General features: G+C 50.2%; 2 protein-coding genes across 10 annotated transcripts in view; one reads left to right on the top strand and one right to left on the bottom strand.

Annotated features, from left to right (window-relative positions):
• The window catches only part of PRKDC (protein kinase, DNA-activated, catalytic subunit), a 150,002-nt gene extending 145,542 nt beyond the window's left edge, over nt 1-4,460 (bottom strand). For 5 of the 9 annotated variants that reach the window (XR_003793604.1, XM_029223258.1, XM_029223263.1 and 2 more), the window contains exons 1-7: nt 4,300-4,460; nt 2,422-2,498; nt 2,227-2,319; nt 1,856-1,930; nt 998-1,106; nt 468-580; nt 277-376 (exon numbers count right to left, since the gene is read on the bottom strand). Coding sequence is in view for 8 of the 9 variants with exons in the window: in XM_029223258.1 (XP_029079091.1) it covers nt 277-376; nt 468-580; nt 998-1,106; nt 1,856-1,930; nt 2,227-2,319; nt 2,422-2,498; nt 4,300-4,453 (721 nt within the window). In the remaining variant the exon portion in view is untranslated. Of the gene's footprint in view, nt 1-276; nt 377-467; nt 581-997; nt 1,297-1,855; nt 1,931-2,226; nt 2,320-2,421; nt 2,499-4,299 lie in introns of those variants that run through there. The other 4 variants (XM_029223259.1, XM_029223262.1, XM_029223265.1 and 1 more) reach the window with 3 other exon arrangements.
• A 681-nt stretch (nt 4,461-5,141) lies between these two features.
• On the top strand, nt 5,142-17,284 carry MCM4 (minichromosome maintenance complex component 4). The gene is made up of 17 exons (XM_029223210.1): nt 5,142-5,345; nt 5,496-5,565; nt 5,690-5,779; nt 5,892-6,055; nt 6,142-6,243; nt 7,088-7,183; nt 7,266-7,361; nt 8,728-8,866; nt 9,825-10,045; nt 11,556-11,676; nt 12,113-12,372; nt 12,689-13,054; nt 13,511-13,638; nt 14,350-14,557; nt 15,383-15,611; nt 16,000-16,133; nt 16,751-17,284. Exons 2-17 carry the CDS (start codon nt 5,502-5,504, stop codon nt 16,841-16,843), a joined length of 2,511 nt encoding a protein of 836 aa, XP_029079043.1. The 5' UTR covers nt 5,142-5,345; nt 5,496-5,501; the 3' UTR covers nt 16,844-17,284.
• The last annotated feature ends 2,577 nt before the right edge of the window (nt 17,285-19,861 follow it).

Raw genomic sequence — 19,861 nt, 5'->3', positions numbered from 1 at the left:
CTATAACTGCACAAAACTAAAAACACACAAATGTGTGCACACAAAGCATGTGGAATCTGAGCAAGGCCCACAAATTTTATCAGGCTGTGCTATCGTGCTACAGCTATGACAGACGTCATCAGGAGACACCAGGTGAAGGACACATGGAATCTCTCTACTGTCTCTCCCAGCTGCATGCGAATCCACACCTGGTATAAACGTTCAAAAAAATACACAGTAATTCATTTTAGACCAGTAGTTTCTGAATAAAGAAACTCAAGTGCCATCAAGCGATACCTTCTTCCATGGATTTAGTGAAGTTACACAGAAGTGAAGCCAGTCCCTTCAGACACCCTGCCAGAACCGGAAGTTTGGGCTCTCTCACTGTTGATGTCATCTGAAAGGAGAGTTTTGACAAGATATCATTAAAAGAGAAAAATTCACCAGATATATGTAAGCAGAAAAGAAGATCATAAAGTTTATCATACCTGGGTCTTAAGTTCACCCAGAAAAGCCCGGAAGAGTTTATCTGAATTATTTACCATCTCACTAGGATGAACTTCGCCTAATACTCCTAGGAGCTCATATATCTTTTCTAAAACTGAAAAATAAATTTTAGACAAATTTAGACCTAAAATCACTTAAATAAATTAAACAAAAATGCACAAATAAGAAAATGAAAGGATGTTCAGTTCAAAATAATTTCACGATAAGCCACACAAGATATCTAGTTTTATGTACTGAATCGTCCGTGATACGTTTTATGCAAATTTATTATTATAAACTAAATTACATTTGACACGCGTTGTGAGTTTTCCATTAAAAGAAATCTTTTGTAAAGATTACAATTTTTATAAGACTTCACACATTGTTTCTTGTCTCCATTTTGGTTTGTTTTCAGTAAAAAGAATTCATCTGTAAAGCACATAAATACCATGGCAGAGAAAACCTACGTTTTATGCTAATAATTGTTTAATTTGTTAAAATATTTTTTAAATAACATTTAAATACAGCTCACCTGTATCTGGTATTTTTGTTTTCAATGCAAGTTCTCCATAGAACTTGCTAAATAACTCTCCAACTCTAAATTCATCCATGAGGCTCGAACTTCTCAAAGTCTGAAGTAACTGAAAGAACACAAGGTAGCCGAGTGTACAGAGACAGCAACAAAAAGGCTTCCATCTACCGCACCTGCTCACACACAGCGGACCTCCACACCCACGTGTCTCTAGGGCACTCACTCTCCACCTCTCAGGGCTCTAATCCAGCCACGTTATTCGGGAGGACGGGTTGAGGTGGGTGGTGGAAACACAGGGGCTACAAAGGGGAAGGGGAGGTAGACTTAATTTCACCTTCCCAAGAAAGGTATACTATGACTAGACACATGTTCTCAGAGACATATTAAGACAAGGACCAACAAGACCCAAAGAAATTCTAAAAGAGAGACACATCCAAACAGACACCTAGATGAGCGTGAGCCCAATGACCACTTACACAGAACACACAGACCCATCCCAGTGTAAGGTTTTAGGAAAACATTCAAAGACACGATGAGATGAACTCTGGCAATTCTTAGCAGCAGTTAGGTTTTCACAGTAAGGGTAAGAGTAATGGAGGGGCAGTCAATTCCTTACACTCCGCGCTACCTTCCCTTCATACCCCTCACAACCGAACTTCTCCCTTTGCTACCCAGAAGGGTGTGAGGGCAAAATACCAAGGTTGTTATTGGGTGATGGCTGGGAAACATGCATCGTCTCCACACATCAATGTGATTCTACAACATCTCTCACCCAAAACATAACCCAAAACTCCAATTTTCAGCTCAAGATATATATTTAATAGAAAACACATGCGCTTAGAAATATGTTTTAATTACCTTAATAAGAAGTTCTAGGGCTGGAATTTTACACTTAGCAGCTTTATCTTTTGTATAAACACTGGTACAAGTATTCTAGGTTTTAAAAGGAGACATATCAAAATAATCAACAAGGCCTTAGTTCTTATAACTAAGACTTAACAGCTAAAACTACACCTGGGAGGAGCGATACCAGTATATATTACAATTTAATACTTTCCACCAGGGCCTTAGCTCATTAAATTTTTTAAAAAATAGCCACTTAATTTCTAACACAATCAAGCAAAAATAAACTCCCCAACAAGAAAGACAGCAATAAAATTAAGTTTAACTTAACATCATAAGTTAAAAGGGACATTGGTACATAACGAGGTATGTTTTTTCCCCCTTACCTTAATATCGAGAGAATAATGTGTGACCTTCTGGCCAATTTTCTCTAAGAAAACACATAAAAACTTTAGGGCTTCTTCTCTACAATCACGAAACTATAATAAAAAAATAAACATTACAGAAACACGGCTAAGAAAAAAAGTCACCTCAACGTGAAGGAATATACTAGAAGAGCAAAGTGAAAATCTTCAACTTACTTCATCAACGCTAAGTGATTTCCGAACAAATACAAGCAAACCAAAATCTTTGGAAAAAACTAAGGACGTGTGTAATGCTGGAAAAAACAAACAAACAAAACAAATAAGAGAGCTGCCAAGGTACTCCATAAACCCACCCTAAAGGTGTTGCTTGTTTCTCAATTCAGCCTCTTAAGTGATAAAACACTAGCCTAAGGCTGCCATATTTTGACAAGGAAAATGGGAAATTCTAGATGTTCCACAGCAATGAGGTAGGCAGAATAATGGCCCCAAAGATGCCAGAACCCTAATTCCTAGTGTCACACCTGTGAATATGCTACCTTTACATGGCGAATGAAAATCAGGTTGCTAATCAGCTGACCTTAAACTGGTGAGCATCCTGGGCCATCAGGTGGGCCCAATGCAATCACAAGGGCCCTCACAAGTGGAAGAGGGAGTAAGGAGAGGGAGTACAGGAAAGCAGGACAGATTCCAAGCATGTCACTTGACCCTCTGCTGCTGGCTTTGAAGATGGAGGAAGGGGGAGGGGGGGCAGCATAATCCAAGAAATGCAGGGGTCTTCTAGAAGCAAGGAACGCCAGCAGGGAAAAAGGGACCTCAGTGATGCAACTGCAAGGAACTGAAGTCTGCTAACAACCTGAATGAAAAAGGAAAAGAATTCTCCCTCAGAGCCTTCAGAAAAGGAAAGTGGCCCTACCTGCTGCCTTGGTTTCAGCTTGATGAGACCCGTGCTGGGCTTCCAACCACACAACTATAAGACTGACAAACCTGCACTGTTGTAAACACCAAGCCAGTGGCACGTTTTAGCACCAACAGAAAACTAGTACACTCCCCTATAATCTCAAGTGAAAGGACACACCCTGGATATGCAGAGTGGACCTGGAACTGCTTTACGAAACGTTACTAAAGGAACAAAATTGAACTCCTAGAACTCAGACTAGAAAGCATTTACACAATGATGCTGGTGTTTGGTCATTAATTTCCCCATTAATACACCCCTGACAACATATAGGTACTGCACAGCATCTTCTTCAAGACTTTGCTTACTGTATTTCTCTACCTTATTCAACAATGACTTTCTTAGGAAGAAAATCTCATCTACCTTCTAATTAAGCGGACACAACATGAAGAGTCTGCTTACTTGCGGCTTTAAAAGGGAATAACACTGGGACTGCCCAGGTGGCGCAGCGGTCAAGCATCCGCCTGCCGACGCGGGTTCCAGCCCTGGGCCGGCCCGTGCGCCACAATTACTGAGCCTGCGCTCTAGAGCCCGCGCTCCACCACAAGAGAAGCCACCGCAGTGAGAAGCCCGTTCACAGCAACGAAGAGCAGGCCCCGCTCGCTGCAACTACAGAAAGCCCGCGCGCAACAACGAAGACCCAATGCAGCCAAAAATTAACGAAATAAAAAAATAAAAGATTCACTTTCCCTTTTTTTTAAAAAAAGGGAATATCACAGATGTTTTCACGCGATGACACATTTAAAAATGCTGAAATGAGGCACTTTTGCTGCAAAAGGAAAAGTTCTCATCTAGGCATTGCTAAAGAATTAAAAAAACAGCATAGCTTGCTTCTCAGCAAACACAGGGGTTTGGAAAAGGTGCTGGTGGGTTTAGGCGACACTGAGGTGGAAGAAAATACTCTCCTCTCGTTGTCCCTCCCCACCGCGGATAGCAATGATACCAAATTCGGGTCATTTTCACCACCTTTCGTTTTAAAATACCTTTCCTCTGCCGTTAAGAAAAGAGGAAGCTGACAAACCACTTTTACACACATCACGAATTCCGACCAGCCCGTGCAAGCACCGCCCGAGGCGCCCATGCCGGACCCGCAAGGGCTGCCGGGCTACGGGCTGTCGGAAGCCCGGAGCCGTACCCACCCAGCAGCGCAGGGCCGGAGCTCAGCACGCACTCCTGCCCCAGGCCCCGCAGCAGCTGACAACTGGCCACCGCCGCTCCGCAGCAGTCATCCGCGGACAATGACTCCTGTAACTGAAGCAGAGTACCCCTCACGCCAGAACCGGCGTCCGCCATGACGCCCAGCAACACCCACGCGTGCGCACACAACACCCGGGCCTTAAGTGCCTAGTGGAACGGGGCGGGGGGCGGGACTTCCGGTGCGTGAGCACAGCTGTCCGGGCCCGGAAGTGCCCCTGAGGCAGGGGGCGGGGTCCTGCGAGGGGCGGGGCCTTAGCGGGCTGAAGGGAGCGGGGTCCTCGGCGAGAGAGCACATCCGGCCCGGGCGCAGAAGTGCCCCGGGGGGGAGCGCGGGCGCGAGCGCTGGAACCTTGTCGAAGACCATCGCGGAGGGAGCCCTCCCTGCAGGATCAACGGCTTAGACGTGCATTAAGATAGAGGCAGGCTTATGAATGTGTGGCCCACAGTACACTTAGCACAATACGTCAAAACTCGGGGAGAATCAGGAATCCAACCGCTCGACCTCCGGAAATAGATGCGGAGGACAGGTGGCGAATTGGAGTTGACTGAGTGCCCGAGGCAGAAAGAAACAGGCTACGGCTCGGGTCGGGAGCCACAGCTAGCCCTTGATAAGGAGGGCCGGGGTCGTGGGGGGGGTTGTCGTTTGGATTCCCAAGGGACACAGGAGCGGCTCCTCCTTAGGCACTCCCTGTAGAGGCCGGCCCCCGAACGCTGTCCGGCGGCCTCCCCACATTTCCCGCGAAATCGCATTCCGGCTTTGGACAAGACCACCGGAGCGGGGGACCCCCGAGCGAGTTGTGCGTCGGTGTCCCGCGAGGCGCGGGGCGGCCGTCGGATCCCCCCTGCCGCTGCACAGTGGTGCCTCCCGGAAGCGGGGCTGCGCGAGGGCGCTGCTGCGATTGGTGGGCCGCCGCTGGGGGCGGAAACAACGGTGCCGCCGGCGGGAAACCTGGCCCCTGCTGAAGCGAAGCGGGAGCGCGACCGTTAGGTGAGGCTGGGTCCGGCTGGCTTGGAAGGCGGGGGTCTGCCGGGGTCGGCGGTGCTGGGGGGAGGGCCGAGGGGCGGGGGGCCGGAGCGAGGGGAGACGGGCGGGGGTGTTCAGGGAGCGTCCCCGCGAGCCCGCGTCTCTGTCGCGCAGCCCGCCATGTCGTCCCCGGCGTCCACTCCGAGCCGCCGCGGCTCCCGGCAGGCCGCCCCCGCTCAGCCACGTGAGTGTCCGCGTACGGCCGTGCCCCGCGGGGTCCTCAGGGAGGCAGGGCGGGCGGTGCCGTGTCAGCCCCGTTCGGCCCCAGTGCCGCCCGCGCCGACGCCGCTGTGCCCGTTCCCCCAAAGGTCAGGACCCGCTGTCGTCGGGAGAGCCTCGGCCGCTGCCCGCGTCGCCCGGCGCAGAGCCCCGCAGCTCACCCCGCGCGCCGCCCGCAGGTGCGCTGCCCGCTCGGGCATGGAGGGCCCGCGGGGGGGGGGGGCCGGGCGGGGGGAGCGGACGTCCCGCAGGGGTCCTCGCCGTGCTCACCCCCGTGGACGCGGTCCCCAGCCGCCCCCTTGGACCTGGACGTGAGCTCGCCGCTGACCTACGGCACCCCCAGCTCACGGGTGGAGGGCACCCCGAGAAGCGGCGTGCGCGGCACGCCTGTGCGGCAGAGGCCCGACCTGGGCTCGGCGCGGAAAGGGCTGCAGGTGGACCTGCACTCGGACGGGGTGAGTGCGGGGCCGCTCTGGGCGCGGTGGGCCGCGCGAGGTGGGCCGTCCCCCGCAAACCTGGTCCCGTCGCCTTTCCTGTGCAGCCGGCCGCAGAGGATATAGTGGCGAGCGAGCAGTCTTTGGGCCAAAAACTCGTGATTTGGGGAACAGATGTAAATGTGGCAACGTGCAAAGAAAACTTTCAGGTGAGGTTCCATTCCTCGGGGCTCCGGAGATGAGGGGGAAAGTACTTGTCACCTCCATCCACGTGACCCCGGTATTTAGGAGCAGATCTTCACGTGGCTCAGAATTGGTGGTGTCTTTTTCAGTTTTTAGGAAAAAGAAAAACACCTACGTTTGTCTCCAAATTCTGACACCGTTCCTAGTTTCCTTTTTTTAAGTATAGTTGACTTACAGCAATGCGGTAGTTTCGTGTGTACAGCAAAGTGACATACAGCAAAGTGATTCGGTTATACTTCTCTTTCTGATTATGTCCCATTATAGGTTATTATAAGATTTTGAATGTAATTCCTCACGCTATACAGTAAATTCTTGTTGCTTTTCTACTTTACAGCTGGTAGTTTGTGTCTGTTAATCCCATATTTCTAATTGATCCCTCCTTCCCTCCCTCCCTTCCCCCCTCCCCCTGCTCTTTGGTAACCATAAGTTTGCTTCCTGTGTCTGTGAGTCTGTTTTGTATATGGATTCATTTATGTTACTTTTTAGATTCCACATGAAAATGATATATAGTATTTGTCTTCATCTGACTTATGTCACTAAGTATAATATTGTCTAGGTGCACCCATGTTGCTGCAGATGGCAAATTTCATTCTTTTTTATGGCTGAGTAATATTCCATTATGTGTATACATATATAAATCTGTATATATCACACGTTCTTAAGCTTATTGTCTATAAATGGGCACTTGGGCTGTTTCCAGGTCTTAGCTAACTTGAAAAGATAAGTGGCCCCCAGCATTCATAACTTTTATTTTGAGTAGTTGCTGGTTCCTAACTGCATTAAGCTCACTGTTTCTTTCCCCACGCTAAGAGATTTCTTCAGCGTTTCATCGATCCTCTGGCTAGAGAAGAAGAAAGCATTGGCATAGACGTTACTGAGCCTCTGTACATGCAGCGACTTGGGGAGGTAATGAAATATGCTAACCTGAAAATTCAAACTAGGGGTTGAAATGGTTAGCAGGATATAACTTGTTTGTTCTGCCCTGTAGATTAACGTTATTGGAGAGCCGTTTTTAAACGTAAACTGTGAACATATAAGATCATTCGATACAAATCTATACAGACAGCTCATCTGCTACCCACAGGTAACAATTTGCAGTTGAACTTGGGGGTCTGCAGTAAACATCTAGAAGATCTGCAGGGTTTCTGGACAGTAGGGTTTCCTTAGTAACAGAGAATATGCCTCCAAAGCAACTTTTGGGGGGGTGGGGGGTTGCCGCATGGCATGTGGGATCTTAGTTCCCAAACCAAGGATCGAACCCATGCCCTCTGCAGTGGAAGCGAGGAGTCCTGACCACTGGACCGCCAGGGAAGTCCCCCAAAACCTCTTAAAACCATGTTCTGTCTTCTTTAAGATGAACACTTTTCCACACGTTAACATTAGAAATCGGGGTGTGTGTTACTGTTGACGGCATGTCATCGTTTGGTTGGCAGCGTTTCTTAGTACATAAAACAGTGGTGACTCAAAATTGACAGCTTGTTGGGTTTGATGACTTAAAACATATTAAACGAAGACCCTTACACACACCTGCCTTCTCTAACGTTGTGTTAACCATTCTGCAGCCTTCTCTGGGCTTAAGGTCAGGCTTTATCAACGAAGCATCAGCTACGTTGATTCCAGCTTTAGGCTTTGGAGGCAGGCAGACTTGGTTTTAAATCTTGATTTTGCTGCTTAATAGCTGTGTAACCTTGGTCCAGTTCCTCAGCTTCCCAGAGGCTGTTTCCTTATCTGCAAAATGGGGAACAGGTGTTAACAAATTGGAATAATTATGATTTAACCCATTTTGGTATCATTCTGTTATGGAAGAAAAGTAAGACCTCAAAGTATGAGCTTCTGTTGCCAATTAAAAGCCTACAGTCATGCCAGCACATCCTGAAGGCACGATTATATGTCTTATCTCATTTTTTTAAATTAATTTATTTATTTTTGGCTGCATTGGGTCTTCATTGCTACGTGTGGACTTTTTCTCTAGTTGAGGAGAGCGGGAGCTACTCTTGGTTGCGGTGCACAGGCTTCTCACTGTGGTGGCTCCTCTTGCTGTGGAGTACGGGCTCTAGGGGCGCGGGCTTCAGTAGTTGTGGCTCGCGGGCTCTAGAGTGCAGGCTCAGTAGTTGTGGTGCACGGGCTTAGTTGCTCCGCGGCACATGGGATCTTCCTGGACCAGGGCTCGAACCCGTGTCCCCTGCATTGGCAGGGGGATTCTTAAGCACTGCGCCACCAGGGAAGTCCATGTCTCATCTCATTTAACTCTAGTGAGAAGATGCAGAGGTGAGAGATTTCAGTGTGCCCAAGGGTTTACAAATAGCATGTGTGATTTTATAGGGTAATGCTTTTGGATTATGCCATATTCTTTTTGTTTTTATGCCTTGCTAACGTGAATTGCTTTATTAGATTTAACCCTAAGATAAAAATACAAACACAGCTTGGCACCATTATACTTGTTTTTAAAGGAAGTTATCCCAACTTTCGACATGGCTGTCAATGAGATCTTCTTTGACCGCTATCCTGACTCAATCTTAGAACATCAGATTCAAGTAAGACCGTTCAACGCATTGAAGACTAAGAATATGAGGAACCTGAATCCAGAAGGTAATATTTTCTCCAATTTAGTGAGATATAGTTGACATATAGAAGATAACGTTTGTAATAGCAAGAGAGCACGTTCCGTGAAAGTCACCTCATCAAGGAGCTTTAAAGGAGTTGGTGGCAGCGGCGGCGGTGGGCTGCGCGTTGACAGGAGCCAGTTGCAGGCTCAGCTACCCCATATGCTTCTGGACCCACCATGCCTTTTTAACTAAACTGAGATTATATAAAAGGTGCTGTAACTCTTGATACTTTCCTATCTTAAGATGAACTGATCCAGTTATGATAGTCTTACAGTTATTTTACTAAGAAGGCAGTCCATCAGAATCAAAGTAGAAGTCAAGTATAAAATATGATCCGTGCCCTGAAGCATAAGGAGGAAATCTAGTTTGGAAAGGAAGAGAAGAGGCAGAACAGAGCAGGAGTGTCTCAGCCCAGGGAGAGACGGAGCGTGCTGGGCCCCAGTGGGAGGACTTTGTGGTGAAAGATTTGGAAAGCAGACCTGAAACATCCTATTATGTTATTTATTGGGGGAAATGGTATGTCAGGGGCCTCAGTTACTACTGGGACAGGTACGTCTCTGAACCCTCCACGTATAGTGGGCGTGACTATGGAGAAGATTATCACGAGTGCGTGGGCTGTGACAGCCACTTCACAGGTCCGGTCGTCCCCAGGCAGCCTCGGGTCGGCCTAGCTCGGCAAGGGTCAGTAGACTTAAGGGGTTGAGAGGGAGCACACTGGTCACAGGAGGGACATCCCAGGCCAGAGCCGAGGTACGTACCCAGCGAGATGTTCGTGCTCTGGCTGTAGCGTCTCCCTGTGACCCCCGCCATCCCAGCACCTCCAGTCCTCCAGTGAGGTTCTCCCAGGCTGGACAGCAGAGCCAGACCCGCCCCAGCTGGCCTCCAGCTTGGGGAGGCCCACGCCCAGCCGGGACGAGCTGCCCTCTCTCCCCGCCTTGCAGACATCGACCAGCTCATCGCCATCAGCGGCATGGTGATCAGGACGTCCCAGCTGATTCCAGAGATGCAGGAGGCCTTCTTCCAGTGCCAGGTGTGCGCGCACACGGCCCGGGTGGAGATAGACCGCGGTCGCATAGCCGAGCCCTGCGTGTGCGAGCGCTGCCACACCAGCCACAGCATGGCGCTCATCCACAACCGCTCCGTCTTCTCCGACAAGCAAATGGTGCGTGGCCCCTGCCCCCCTCCACGTGCCCCATCCTCACTCTGCCCCAGCCAGGTCCTCAAAAGCCAGGTGTAACTTGTCCACTCATGCAGCCCTGAAACCACGCTTCCTGGTGGGTTGAGCAGCTTCATTCCTCCTGGGAGAGCAGGTGTGTTAGAGCGCGAAGCTGGGCACTCGGTGTGCCTGAGGCCCCAGCCTCGGGCCAGCAGCACTGCTGCACCGCCCGTGGGCACCCGTGCGCTGTGCTCCACGCTTGTCATAGGGGAGGAGTGCGTTCTCCAACTGAATATCTTAAGTTCAGTGTCATTCGTGATTTACTAAGATTTAACATGAGATGCTTCTACGGGAAATACTTAAGATTGCAGAATGTAAGAGTGTATACGTTAAGAACAGTAAACGCCGTTTGAGTACATTCTGACACTTGGCAGTTCTACCACTGGTAAAGAATGGGCTGAGAAGTTTTGCCAAAGTTTTTCTCACAAACTATTGCCTAGGGAGTTCGACCTTGTAGCTCTTTATTCATGAAAAATTTTAAGATGCAGATTAAAATACCAGAGAAAGGCAGAAAACCATTTATTTACTGCGATTGTAATGGTATAAAGTATGCATAAGGAGTGAAGAATTTTTTGATTTGTTTTAATGTTTAAGCAATCTTAACTTTAAGTGGAGAGAATGAGTTCAAAGTATAGGACAAGAGATAGTTTCCCTTATTGGGAGTCACTAGGAGAACACTAACGCGTGTGAAAAGCGTCCACTTCCTTGCTGATGGAAGGGTCATCGAGGTGAGAAGCTTTCTTCGCACGTGGGCACCAGTTCCTGGGCCTGGGTGCTCCGAGGCTCTGCCCGCAGACTTGCTGCCGTCCTCCGGCTCCTCCAGGCCGCCTCGGGGCCCTTGCGCTTGCTGTCCTGTCGCTGAGAGCACGTGGCCCCTCCCTGACAGCCTCTCTCTGCCCAGTGGTCACCTGGTTTGAGAACGGCCTTCCCTGCCCTTGACGGTGGGAAGCGCAGCCTCCACCCCCGCCCCTTGCTCCCTCCTGTCGTCTTCTGCCACCGCGCCTGGCACTGCCAGGACTGTGTGTGTCCCTCCGCTCTGGGGCAGAGTCCCCAGCACCCGGGATGGAGCTTGGCAGCTGCTCGGCAGGTGCTGTGGGTGAATCGATGTCACCAGGAGGACAGGCAAGAGTTTGGGAGGCACGGTGACCTGAACGGGGGGTGCTTCTCCACCCAGAAGTGCACTGGGGGCAGCGTCCAGAAGGAACTAGAAACGCAGGCCGACACGGATGCAGACGTGCCCGCCACAGCCTTAATACGGGGAAAAACAGCCCTGGCATCCCCGCCCCCACACGGGGCAGCCTCTAAACGAACAACCGCCTCAGAATGCGCGCCAGGCTGGGTTTCCAGAGGTGGAAACAGAGCGAGGTCCCAGGGGCAGCAGAGGCGCTGCTGTCGGAGTGGCTGGGTGGGCGGGGCTCTGGGCCTGTCCTGAGGCATCTGCCCTCCACCCTCTCAGATCAAGCTTCAGGAGTCCCCTGAAGACATGCCCGCGGGGCAGACGCCGCACACGGTAGTCCTCGCCGCTCACAATGACCTCGTGGACAAGGTCCAGCCTGGGGACAGAGTGCACATCACAGGTGAGGGGCTCCAGAGTCAGCCCTGTGACCTGGTCGGGGATGCCTGGCCTGGGGCTGCTGTTCCCAGCGCCTGCCTTTGACCTCCGACATGGCCCCTGCCCAGACGGTAGGCTGTCTCCCTGTTACTGTCTGAAATAACTTGTGAGCGACCTTCAGTATTTGAGCTCTTCAGGTTTCCTTTCTTTCTAGGTTTTTGGTACGGGATTTAGGTACTTTCTTTCAGGTAGTTATTGGTAATTCCTTACATTCGGTTTAAGAGAAATGAAACTTCTGTTTCAAACTGCGGTGCATCGAACACAGAGGTGAGCAGGTGGCGTGTGGAGGCAGTGGTCCCGGGTCAACCTCGCTGGCTCTGCTCGGAGCCCCCCAGAGCCCTGCCTCCCCCGTGCTCCAGGCCAAGGTCAGGCAGGTGAGAGTGTGTCCTTTGTGCCCTCAGGCATCTACCGAGCGGTCCCCATTCGCGTCAATCCCAGAGTGAGCAACGTGAAGTCTGTCTACAAAACCCACATCGACGTCATTCACTATCGGAAAACCGACTCAAAGCGTCTGCACGGCCTCGACGAAGAAGCAGAGCAGAAACTTTTTTCAGAGAAGCGTGTGGAATTGCTTAAGGAGCTTTCCAGAAAACCAGACATTTATGAGAGACTCGCTTCCGCCTTGGCTCCGAGCATTTATGAGCATGAAGATATAAAGAAGGTGACTGATGGGCTTCTCACTTGCGGCTGGGCTTGAGAGCTCTCGGGTCAGACAGTGTGGACACCCCGGAAAGGCTGAGCCTCGGCCCGTTGGGCCGAGCAGGGCCTGCCACCTGCCTTGGCTGTTGGTAATGAGAATGGTCGGCATCCTCGTCTCGTTTCCAGGCACAGAAGCCGCCATGGGGTGGGTGGGGTCCGGGCCCCTATGGCATCTGTGCCCCAGGGCTGACTTGCAGCCGCTCCCGTCCTCTGATCTCTTCATTGTCGCCCTTTGTCCATCTGAGCACTGAGATCTCTCTGTCTGTCCGCCCGTCCAGGGAATCCTGCTTCAGCTCTTTGGCGGGACAAGAAAGGATTTCAGTAACACAGGAAGGGGCAAGTTCCGCGCCGAGATCAACATCCTGCTTTGCGGGGACCCAGGGACCAGCAAGTCCCAGCTGCTGCAGTACGTGTACAACCTGGTCCCCCGGGGCCAGTACACGTCCGGGAAGGGCTCCAGCGCTGTGGGCCTCACCGCCTACGTCATGAAGGACCCTGAGACACGGCAGCTCGTGCTGCAGACCGGCGCCCTGGTGCTGAGTGACAACGGCATCTGCTGCATCGATGAGTTCGACAAGATGAACGAGAGCACACGCTCTGTCCTGCACGAGGTCATGGAGCAGCAGACGCTCTCCATCGCCAAGGTCAGTCGCCCGTTCTGTCCCGGCGTGGACACAGTTGGGGTGTCGGGGGGCTTGAACCTCAGCATCTGTGGAACCTGCAGCTTGGGAAACTGGCCAACACTTCTCCTGTTAGGTCCCAGCTCAGTCTCAGTATTTTCCACAGGATCCTCTTTCTTCCTTTGTGCTGTCCTAACCCTCTCATGTGTGGTACTCGTAGAACTTGAGTTTGTCCTAATGCAATGGGTTTGGTTACTGAAAAAGACGCAGTCGCAGCAAACGTTCATCTACAGCCCGGTCCTTGGCTTGACTCAGCACTCAGGGCTGTCCCCAGGGGGATGCCTGTGCAGAAATCACCTGTGCCGGGTGACGTGGCTCGTGGTGACGGCGGATCCCTGGCAGAGGGCACACGGGCAGAGGTGGCTCACAGTTCCTGCTGGCCTCGGGGCGAGGTTTCTAACCACACTGTCCCTCCGCCAGGCTGGGATTATTTGTCAGCTTAACGCCCGCACCTCCATCCTGGCAGCCGCAAACCCTATCGAGTCTCAGTGGAATCCGAAAAAAACCACCATTGAGAATATCCAGCTGCCCCACACACTGTTGTCAAGGTACGAAAACACGTTTTCATAGAATAGATGGTCTCACTTTGCTCATCCGTGGAATGTTCAGGGTGAGCTTGAGAAGGAAATACAAGGCAGAGCCCAGCTGATGTCGTAAACTCTTCAGGCCAACACAAAGCCTGCACATCTGCTTGGTCACGGGTTTTCCAGGCAAGGACGGTGTGTTTTTCTGCTCACCTTGATGCGTACTTGTTTTTTGGAGCAATTAGGGCCTTTCACCTTCATCCTTTCAGAAACCCACCTCTCGCTGCTCTCAGTCTTAAAGCTGCTGTAGAAAATCAACAAAGTGCAGAGAGCGGTTTTACACAGTAGATAAGGGTCTGAAAATTAAACTTGTGGAAGGGGGAGTCACGTAGTCCATACTTTTTCCTCAAAGATAGATATGTTTAGACTTTGATTACTTGACTGTTCTAACGGTAGTTCCTTCTCCCCAAAAGAGTTGAATGTATTTTCATTCGCATCTTCCGGTCTTCAGAATTACAGCAGCGTTTCCCTTGGGAGCATCTTGCTTCTGGCTCAGCTTTCAGTGCCCGGTATTCCTGGGCAGAAGGGGCCTGCGGGGCCGGGGTAGGGGAACCGGAGGCCCGGGCTCCTCAGGCCGCCTGGGCAGGACACGCCTGCCTCCCTTGCGGGCCCCGGGGTCCACGCACAGGTACGTGGGTGTCCCAGCTGGGAAAACTGTTCACGATGTTTTCTCAGGTTTGACTTGATCTTCCTCATGCTGGACCCTCAGGACGAAGCGTACGACCGGCGTCTGGCTCACCACCTGGTGTCCCTGTACTTCCGGAGCGAGGAGCAGGCACAGGAGGAGGTCATGGACATGGCGGTGCTCAGGGACTACATCGCCTACGCGCGCAGTGCCGTCCTGCCGCGGCTGAGCCAGGACGCCAGCCAGGCCCTCATCGAGGTACCTGCGGCCCGAAGCACAGCGGGGGGCTGCTCAGCCTCTAAAACAGCCTCTGAAACTTCTATGACTGTCTTCCCTCCTATGTTGCAAAATCGAGTTTTCCAAATGTAGAAAGGGGAAAAGGATTCATTTCTACACATTGTGCACACTCTTTTTGTATTTAAATACTTGTAAGCACAGTGTATTTTAGACCAAGATACCTGAGTTGAAATATAGGTGATGCTACTTAGTGACTTTGTAATTCTGGTCTCTGGGCTGCATTTGCTCGTTTCTAAAAAATTAAGTATTTTAAGTACACTTCTTAGTACCTTTTAAGTGGGCAGCAGTGCATGATGACATATACCCAGTAGACATTGTGACACTAAGAAGGTTCCTGGTGCTTTGATGGGCTTTACATCCTGACAAAGCCCTGAAGATGCTCAAGTGAAAGTTACAAGTGATAACGCGGTTTTCCGTCTCTGTCATCTTGAGGGAGTTACGTCATCCATATATGGGTTTAGACAATATACCTCCTGCGTGTTGCCCCGCTAATCCTTGGCCTGCTCCTCGCAGGGGTGTAAACAAACAGACCGGAGTCCTCAGCTGCCCTTCCCAACGCCGTGTCCTCTGGGTGCCGGGCTTCGCACACCCTTGCTGCCCAGTCCCGTCCTGAAGCTGCACCCGCGCCTCCCCAGACGAGGCTCGAGGCCCAAGGCTGCACCCGCTCTCGCTCCCCTCAGGACCTACCTGCTCAGGGGGTTATTTAACAGGAGCCCGACTGGCCAGAGTCCAGGCACGACCCTCAGGTCATCGTGTGAGGAGTTGGCGTGTCCCCTGTCTCGCCAGGCTTACGTGGACATGAGGAAGGTGGGCAGCAGCCGAGGGATGGTGTCCGCGTACCCCCGACAGCTGGAGTCGCTGACCCGCTTGGCCGAAGCCCACGCCAAGGTGCGGTTTTCCAGCAAGGTGGAGGCGATCGACGTCGAGGAGGCCAAGCGCCTGCACCGGGAGGCCCTGAAGCAGTCAGCGACCGACCCACGGACGGGCATCGTGGACATCTCCATCCTCACCACAGGTGGGGCTGCGCGGGCCCTCTGAGCACGTGACGGGGGTGCCGAGGAGGTAGATGTTGGCGCACGTGACCTGGTCCTGTGCTGCCCGCCCTCCGGGCACCACGCCCCTAGAGGAGCGGTTCTTCCCCAGCGAACGGGGCTCACTTCTGTGCTCATTGCCTGGACTGTCTCAGTGGAAAGGAGCAGCTATAAATAAGCTCTTCAGAAACTGGGAACAGAATTCAGAACTTGCTCCGACTGTCCCCTAACCTTATTTGGTGACATGACTAAACAGTTGTTGTTTTTTTTTAAGAGTATAGTTGATTTATGACTAAAGAAATAGTAATGGAAGTTTGAAACACTTTTGCTTCCTTAGAGCAAAAACGTCTTCACTAATTTCTTTTAAATCAGGAATGAGTGCCACCTCTCGTAAACGGAAAGAAGAGTTAGCTGAAGCTTTGAAAAAGCTTATTTTATCCAAGGGCAGAACGCCAGCCCTGAAATACCAGCAACTTTTTGAAGATATTCGGGGACAGTCTGATATAGTAAGTGTTTATGTGTATATTTTGTTTAATAGAGTTTTCTTTTCCCTTGATGCTGCTTTAAAGTTTTTTTCTAATTTTTTTCCTTCGTTTGTAGTTTAAGTAATAAATTGTTTAAGTAGTTACAGATAAAGAAGAGAAGTGAGATCACCACCCACCATCAGGGAATGATTGCGATGAGAATTGTGTTGGGCTTTCAGTTTTCTGTGTGGATGTGGATGCATGGTTTTGAGCCGTGTCAGTTAGTACTCTTAGCTTCATCTGTGACGCAGAATCCACTTCATGACTTACGCACTTTACCTCATGCCTCCCCCGTGAGTTACTTAACCATTTGGTGGGCACTTAGAGCATTTGCAGTCTCTTGCTGTTACTAGGAAAGCTGAGTTCATGGCAAGAGCTCTGCTGGTCGGGTCCAGTCTTGCCTGCTGCCCTAACGCCCTCCCTTCCTGGCCCTTGGCAGGAAACGTTTGCCACTCCCAAGACGGAGCGTTAAGACGTGTGTACAGCCACCAGGAAGGAAGGAGACTCCGGTGGTTCTTTAACTTGGAAACACCATTGTGTCTCTAAGTGGGGAGGGCAGCTCCACGTGTCCAGTTCTTTTCCTCTTCTCTTCCCCAAAGGCAGTTACCAAGGATATGTTTGAAGAAGCGCTGCGTGCCTTGGCGGATGATGACTTCTTGACGGTAACTGGGAAGACAGTGCGCCTGCTCTGAAGCCCCACGAGCAGCGCCGGCAGGAGAAAGAGCCTCAAAGTCATTACTTGGCTGCATAAAAATTTTCTAACCTGGGTTCCGTTTTCTAGGGAAGCGTGTGTGCCAGTTTATGAGCATGATATAGTACGACTGTTTTCTTCAAGTGCTGTTTCTTTAGCACCAGGTTTGAGCTGTGTGTAGGCACAGACAGGGTGCGATCTTCTCTGGAGACAGCGGTCTGGGTCATGGTTTTGTGCTGGACTTTGTCGTGGCCGTTGGAGATGCTCGGGTGTTCACATCCCTCCTGTGGGGAGGTGCATGCCAGCGCTGTCCCCACTGAGTCCTCAGGGCTTGTTCTCCTGGCTACATGAGGCTGGAAATGATGGGGTTCCGGGTCACTGCTTTCTACTGCTTCACCCTAATATGTAAAACTTTTTCCTCAATAAATGATAGAATAAGTAATACTTGGTTATCAGGCATTATTTTTCATTAAGAAAAAAGCTTTAATAAACACTGCTTTCATGGAAATTCATGACGGTAAGTACTTTGTGTAAGTCATAAACTCACTAAGATATAATACATTTCATCTTATTCAAAATTTATTTCAATTCTAGCAGTCATTCTCATAAAACCACCATAGGCTGAAATCTCAGGTGGAGATAACTATGGTAACAAGTAACCCCTGGAACATTCAAGTCTCCATGAGTTTGGCCTTTTTTATAATCAACATTCATTAGCAAAGCATTCATGGAAAGTGATAGATCTGAGTGTTTGAACAGCCTTAAAATGCTAATGTGGGCGTGGGATTCAGAGGTCATCTGAGCAGCTCCGGCGGTCCCCATTCTGTCCTGGGGGTCACGGTGCCTCAGCGGCAGTCAGGCTGGGGCATCACCAGAGGGTGCGAGAGACGAGTCTGAAATGAAACCACTGAATCTTCTGAGTAGAACTCTGTCCGGTGTGTGTGGACGCTGCTCGCGCTTCCAGAATTGGGCTGAGAAGGGAGACCGTTGGGGAGAGGAGTCTGAGGCCACGCGCTGAGCGGTTCCCAGCCCGAGTTGCTCAAGGTGGCTGGTTCTCAGGCCACTGACGAGCTGTGGACAGCACACACTACACCGGGGCCCACAGTGTGCAGGGCGTTGTGAGGCCAAGTTCCCTGAACCAACTGGGAAATGTCCCGGGGCCACGGCGAGAGCTGATCTTCCCCCCAAACTGCATTCTGAGTAAGGTCACAACAAGAGTGCCTTCTTGCACAATTACAAGCTAAGTGAAAGAGCACTGCTGCAGACTTCCCAGGTGGTCCAGCGGCTAAGACTCCCAGGTTCCCAATGCAGGGGGCCCGGGTTCGACCCCTGGTTGGGGAATTGGATCCCACGTGCATGCCGCACTGAAGATTCCCACACACTGCAAAGGAAGATCCCGCGTGTCGCAACTAAGACCTGGCACGGCCAAAATATATAAATACTAAACAAAAACAATAACAAACAGCATTGCTGCCATCAGGTTCTGGAGCTGCTTCCTTGACACAGTTCTGTAGATCATAGACGAGTGATACAGGAAATAAAGACAGGCTTTCACCAAAGTGAACCCTCCGCCTGCAGTCATGGCTAGAACATAGGAAGTTAAGTGACGAGTGTGCTCAGTACCCGAACCTTCTGGGGCGCTCCTATCTGTTGACTAAGATGCTTTCCCCCTGAGGTAACACAGTAGTGATATTTTTTTAAACCTTGTTATTCAATACCAACATGGAACTTATGGCTGCAAATAAAGTTTGATTTTCCGGGAATCTGAGTTGAATTAACATAATGAGGCTTCTGTTATGGTGGATCTAAACTTATTCAATTGGGCGCATTTCCGGTCACTTGTGGAATTGCGACGTGGTCTGGGGGGCTCCGAGAGCCAGGAGGGACTCATCCTGTCAGGGCAGAGCCGACAGATGCCTGTTGGGTGCCTGTAGGCAGCGGAGCAGGAGAGGAAGAGGGTGAGTCACGGGAGAGCTCTGCCCTTGGAGGCCGAGCCTCCGCACTTACCCTCAGGAGTATCGGGGCAGGAAAGATGGCACCTTCCCCGGCACCTTCCCGTTTGTAGAAGGTGGTTTGTTGGTACAGATGTGGGCTGCCCAGGCCAGATCCTGGCTCGTCTTCCTCCCAATCTTCAGTGCTTACGACTGGTACATGGTCAGTGCCCGACCATGTTCCTGTGAACAAAATAAGTAGAATGTAGGTTTTTCTTATGAGGACAATACAATTCAGCTCAATTCCTACAAATATATGTTTTAAATGTTACAGTATAATGTAATTGCATTTGAATTTTTCCCTCCAATTTTGACCCTGAAAGATACCCAGACTTGCTAGTTGGAACAGCCTTACTTGATTTACACACATACACAAGCCATTGTACTCCCAGTATCCATCATAAATATAACCAACTCCACCCGAGGAATCAAACACCAGCAAGAATGAAGAAACCCAGAAGGTAATGACTCACTCTTAGCACAAGGTTAGGAAATGTTTAGTTTAAGAAAGTGCTGTTACTTATTAAATTTGAGGTCATTTCTTAAAATGCCTCTGCAATTTAATTTTTTAAACTTTTTGAAATAAGTTTCAGGCTTACAAAAAAGTTGTAAGGTTAGTAAAATTCCCATTTACCTTTCACTCAAATTCCTTTGTTACATTTCCTCGAACCTGCTTTTATCATTATCTATAAAGCTTTTTTAATTATTTGAGACTAAGTTATAGACAGGATGCCCCTTTACTTATAAATACTTCCTAAAAACCATGTATATCCTAAAACCAGTAACCTTACTTTATATAATAACCTCAGAATAATTTCATAACGATCGAAAAATTAAGGGATTTCCCTGGCTGTCCAGTGGTTAAGAATCATGCTTCCACTGCAGAGGGCACAGGTTCGATCCCTGGTTGGGGAACTAAGATCCCGCGTGCCGCGTGGTGGCACGGCCAAAAAACATAAAATAATTTTTTTTTTAAATTAATACTGTTACCCAATCTACAGACATTCAGATTTCATCAATTGTCTCAA

The sequence above is a fragment of the Monodon monoceros genome, unplaced genomic scaffold (assembly GCF_005190385.1).
Source record: "Monodon monoceros isolate NGI ecotype Baffin Bay Population unplaced genomic scaffold, NGI_Narwhal_1 Super_Scaffold_14, whole genome shotgun sequence".
In the NCBI taxonomy this organism is placed as follows: domain Eukaryota; kingdom Metazoa; phylum Chordata; class Mammalia; order Artiodactyla; family Monodontidae; genus Monodon; species Monodon monoceros.
Note: the sequence above shows the minus strand (reverse complement) of the source record. Positions and strands in the feature narration are given on the sequence as shown.

Excerpts from the sequence above, each read along its gene's own strand:
- MCM4 (XM_029223210.1), top strand. The coding sequence starts at position 5,502 with ATGTCGTCCCCGGCGTCCACTCCGAGCCGCCGCGGCTCCCGGCAGGCC. Across the intron at positions 8,867-9,824 it reads GAGGAACCTGAATCCAGAAG|ACATCGACCAGCTCATCGCC; the intron begins GTAATATTTTCT and ends CCCGCCTTGCAG. Across the intron at positions 14,558-15,382 it reads CCAGCCAGGCCCTCATCGAG|GCTTACGTGGACATGAGGAA; the intron begins GTACCTGCGGCC and ends CTGTCTCGCCAG.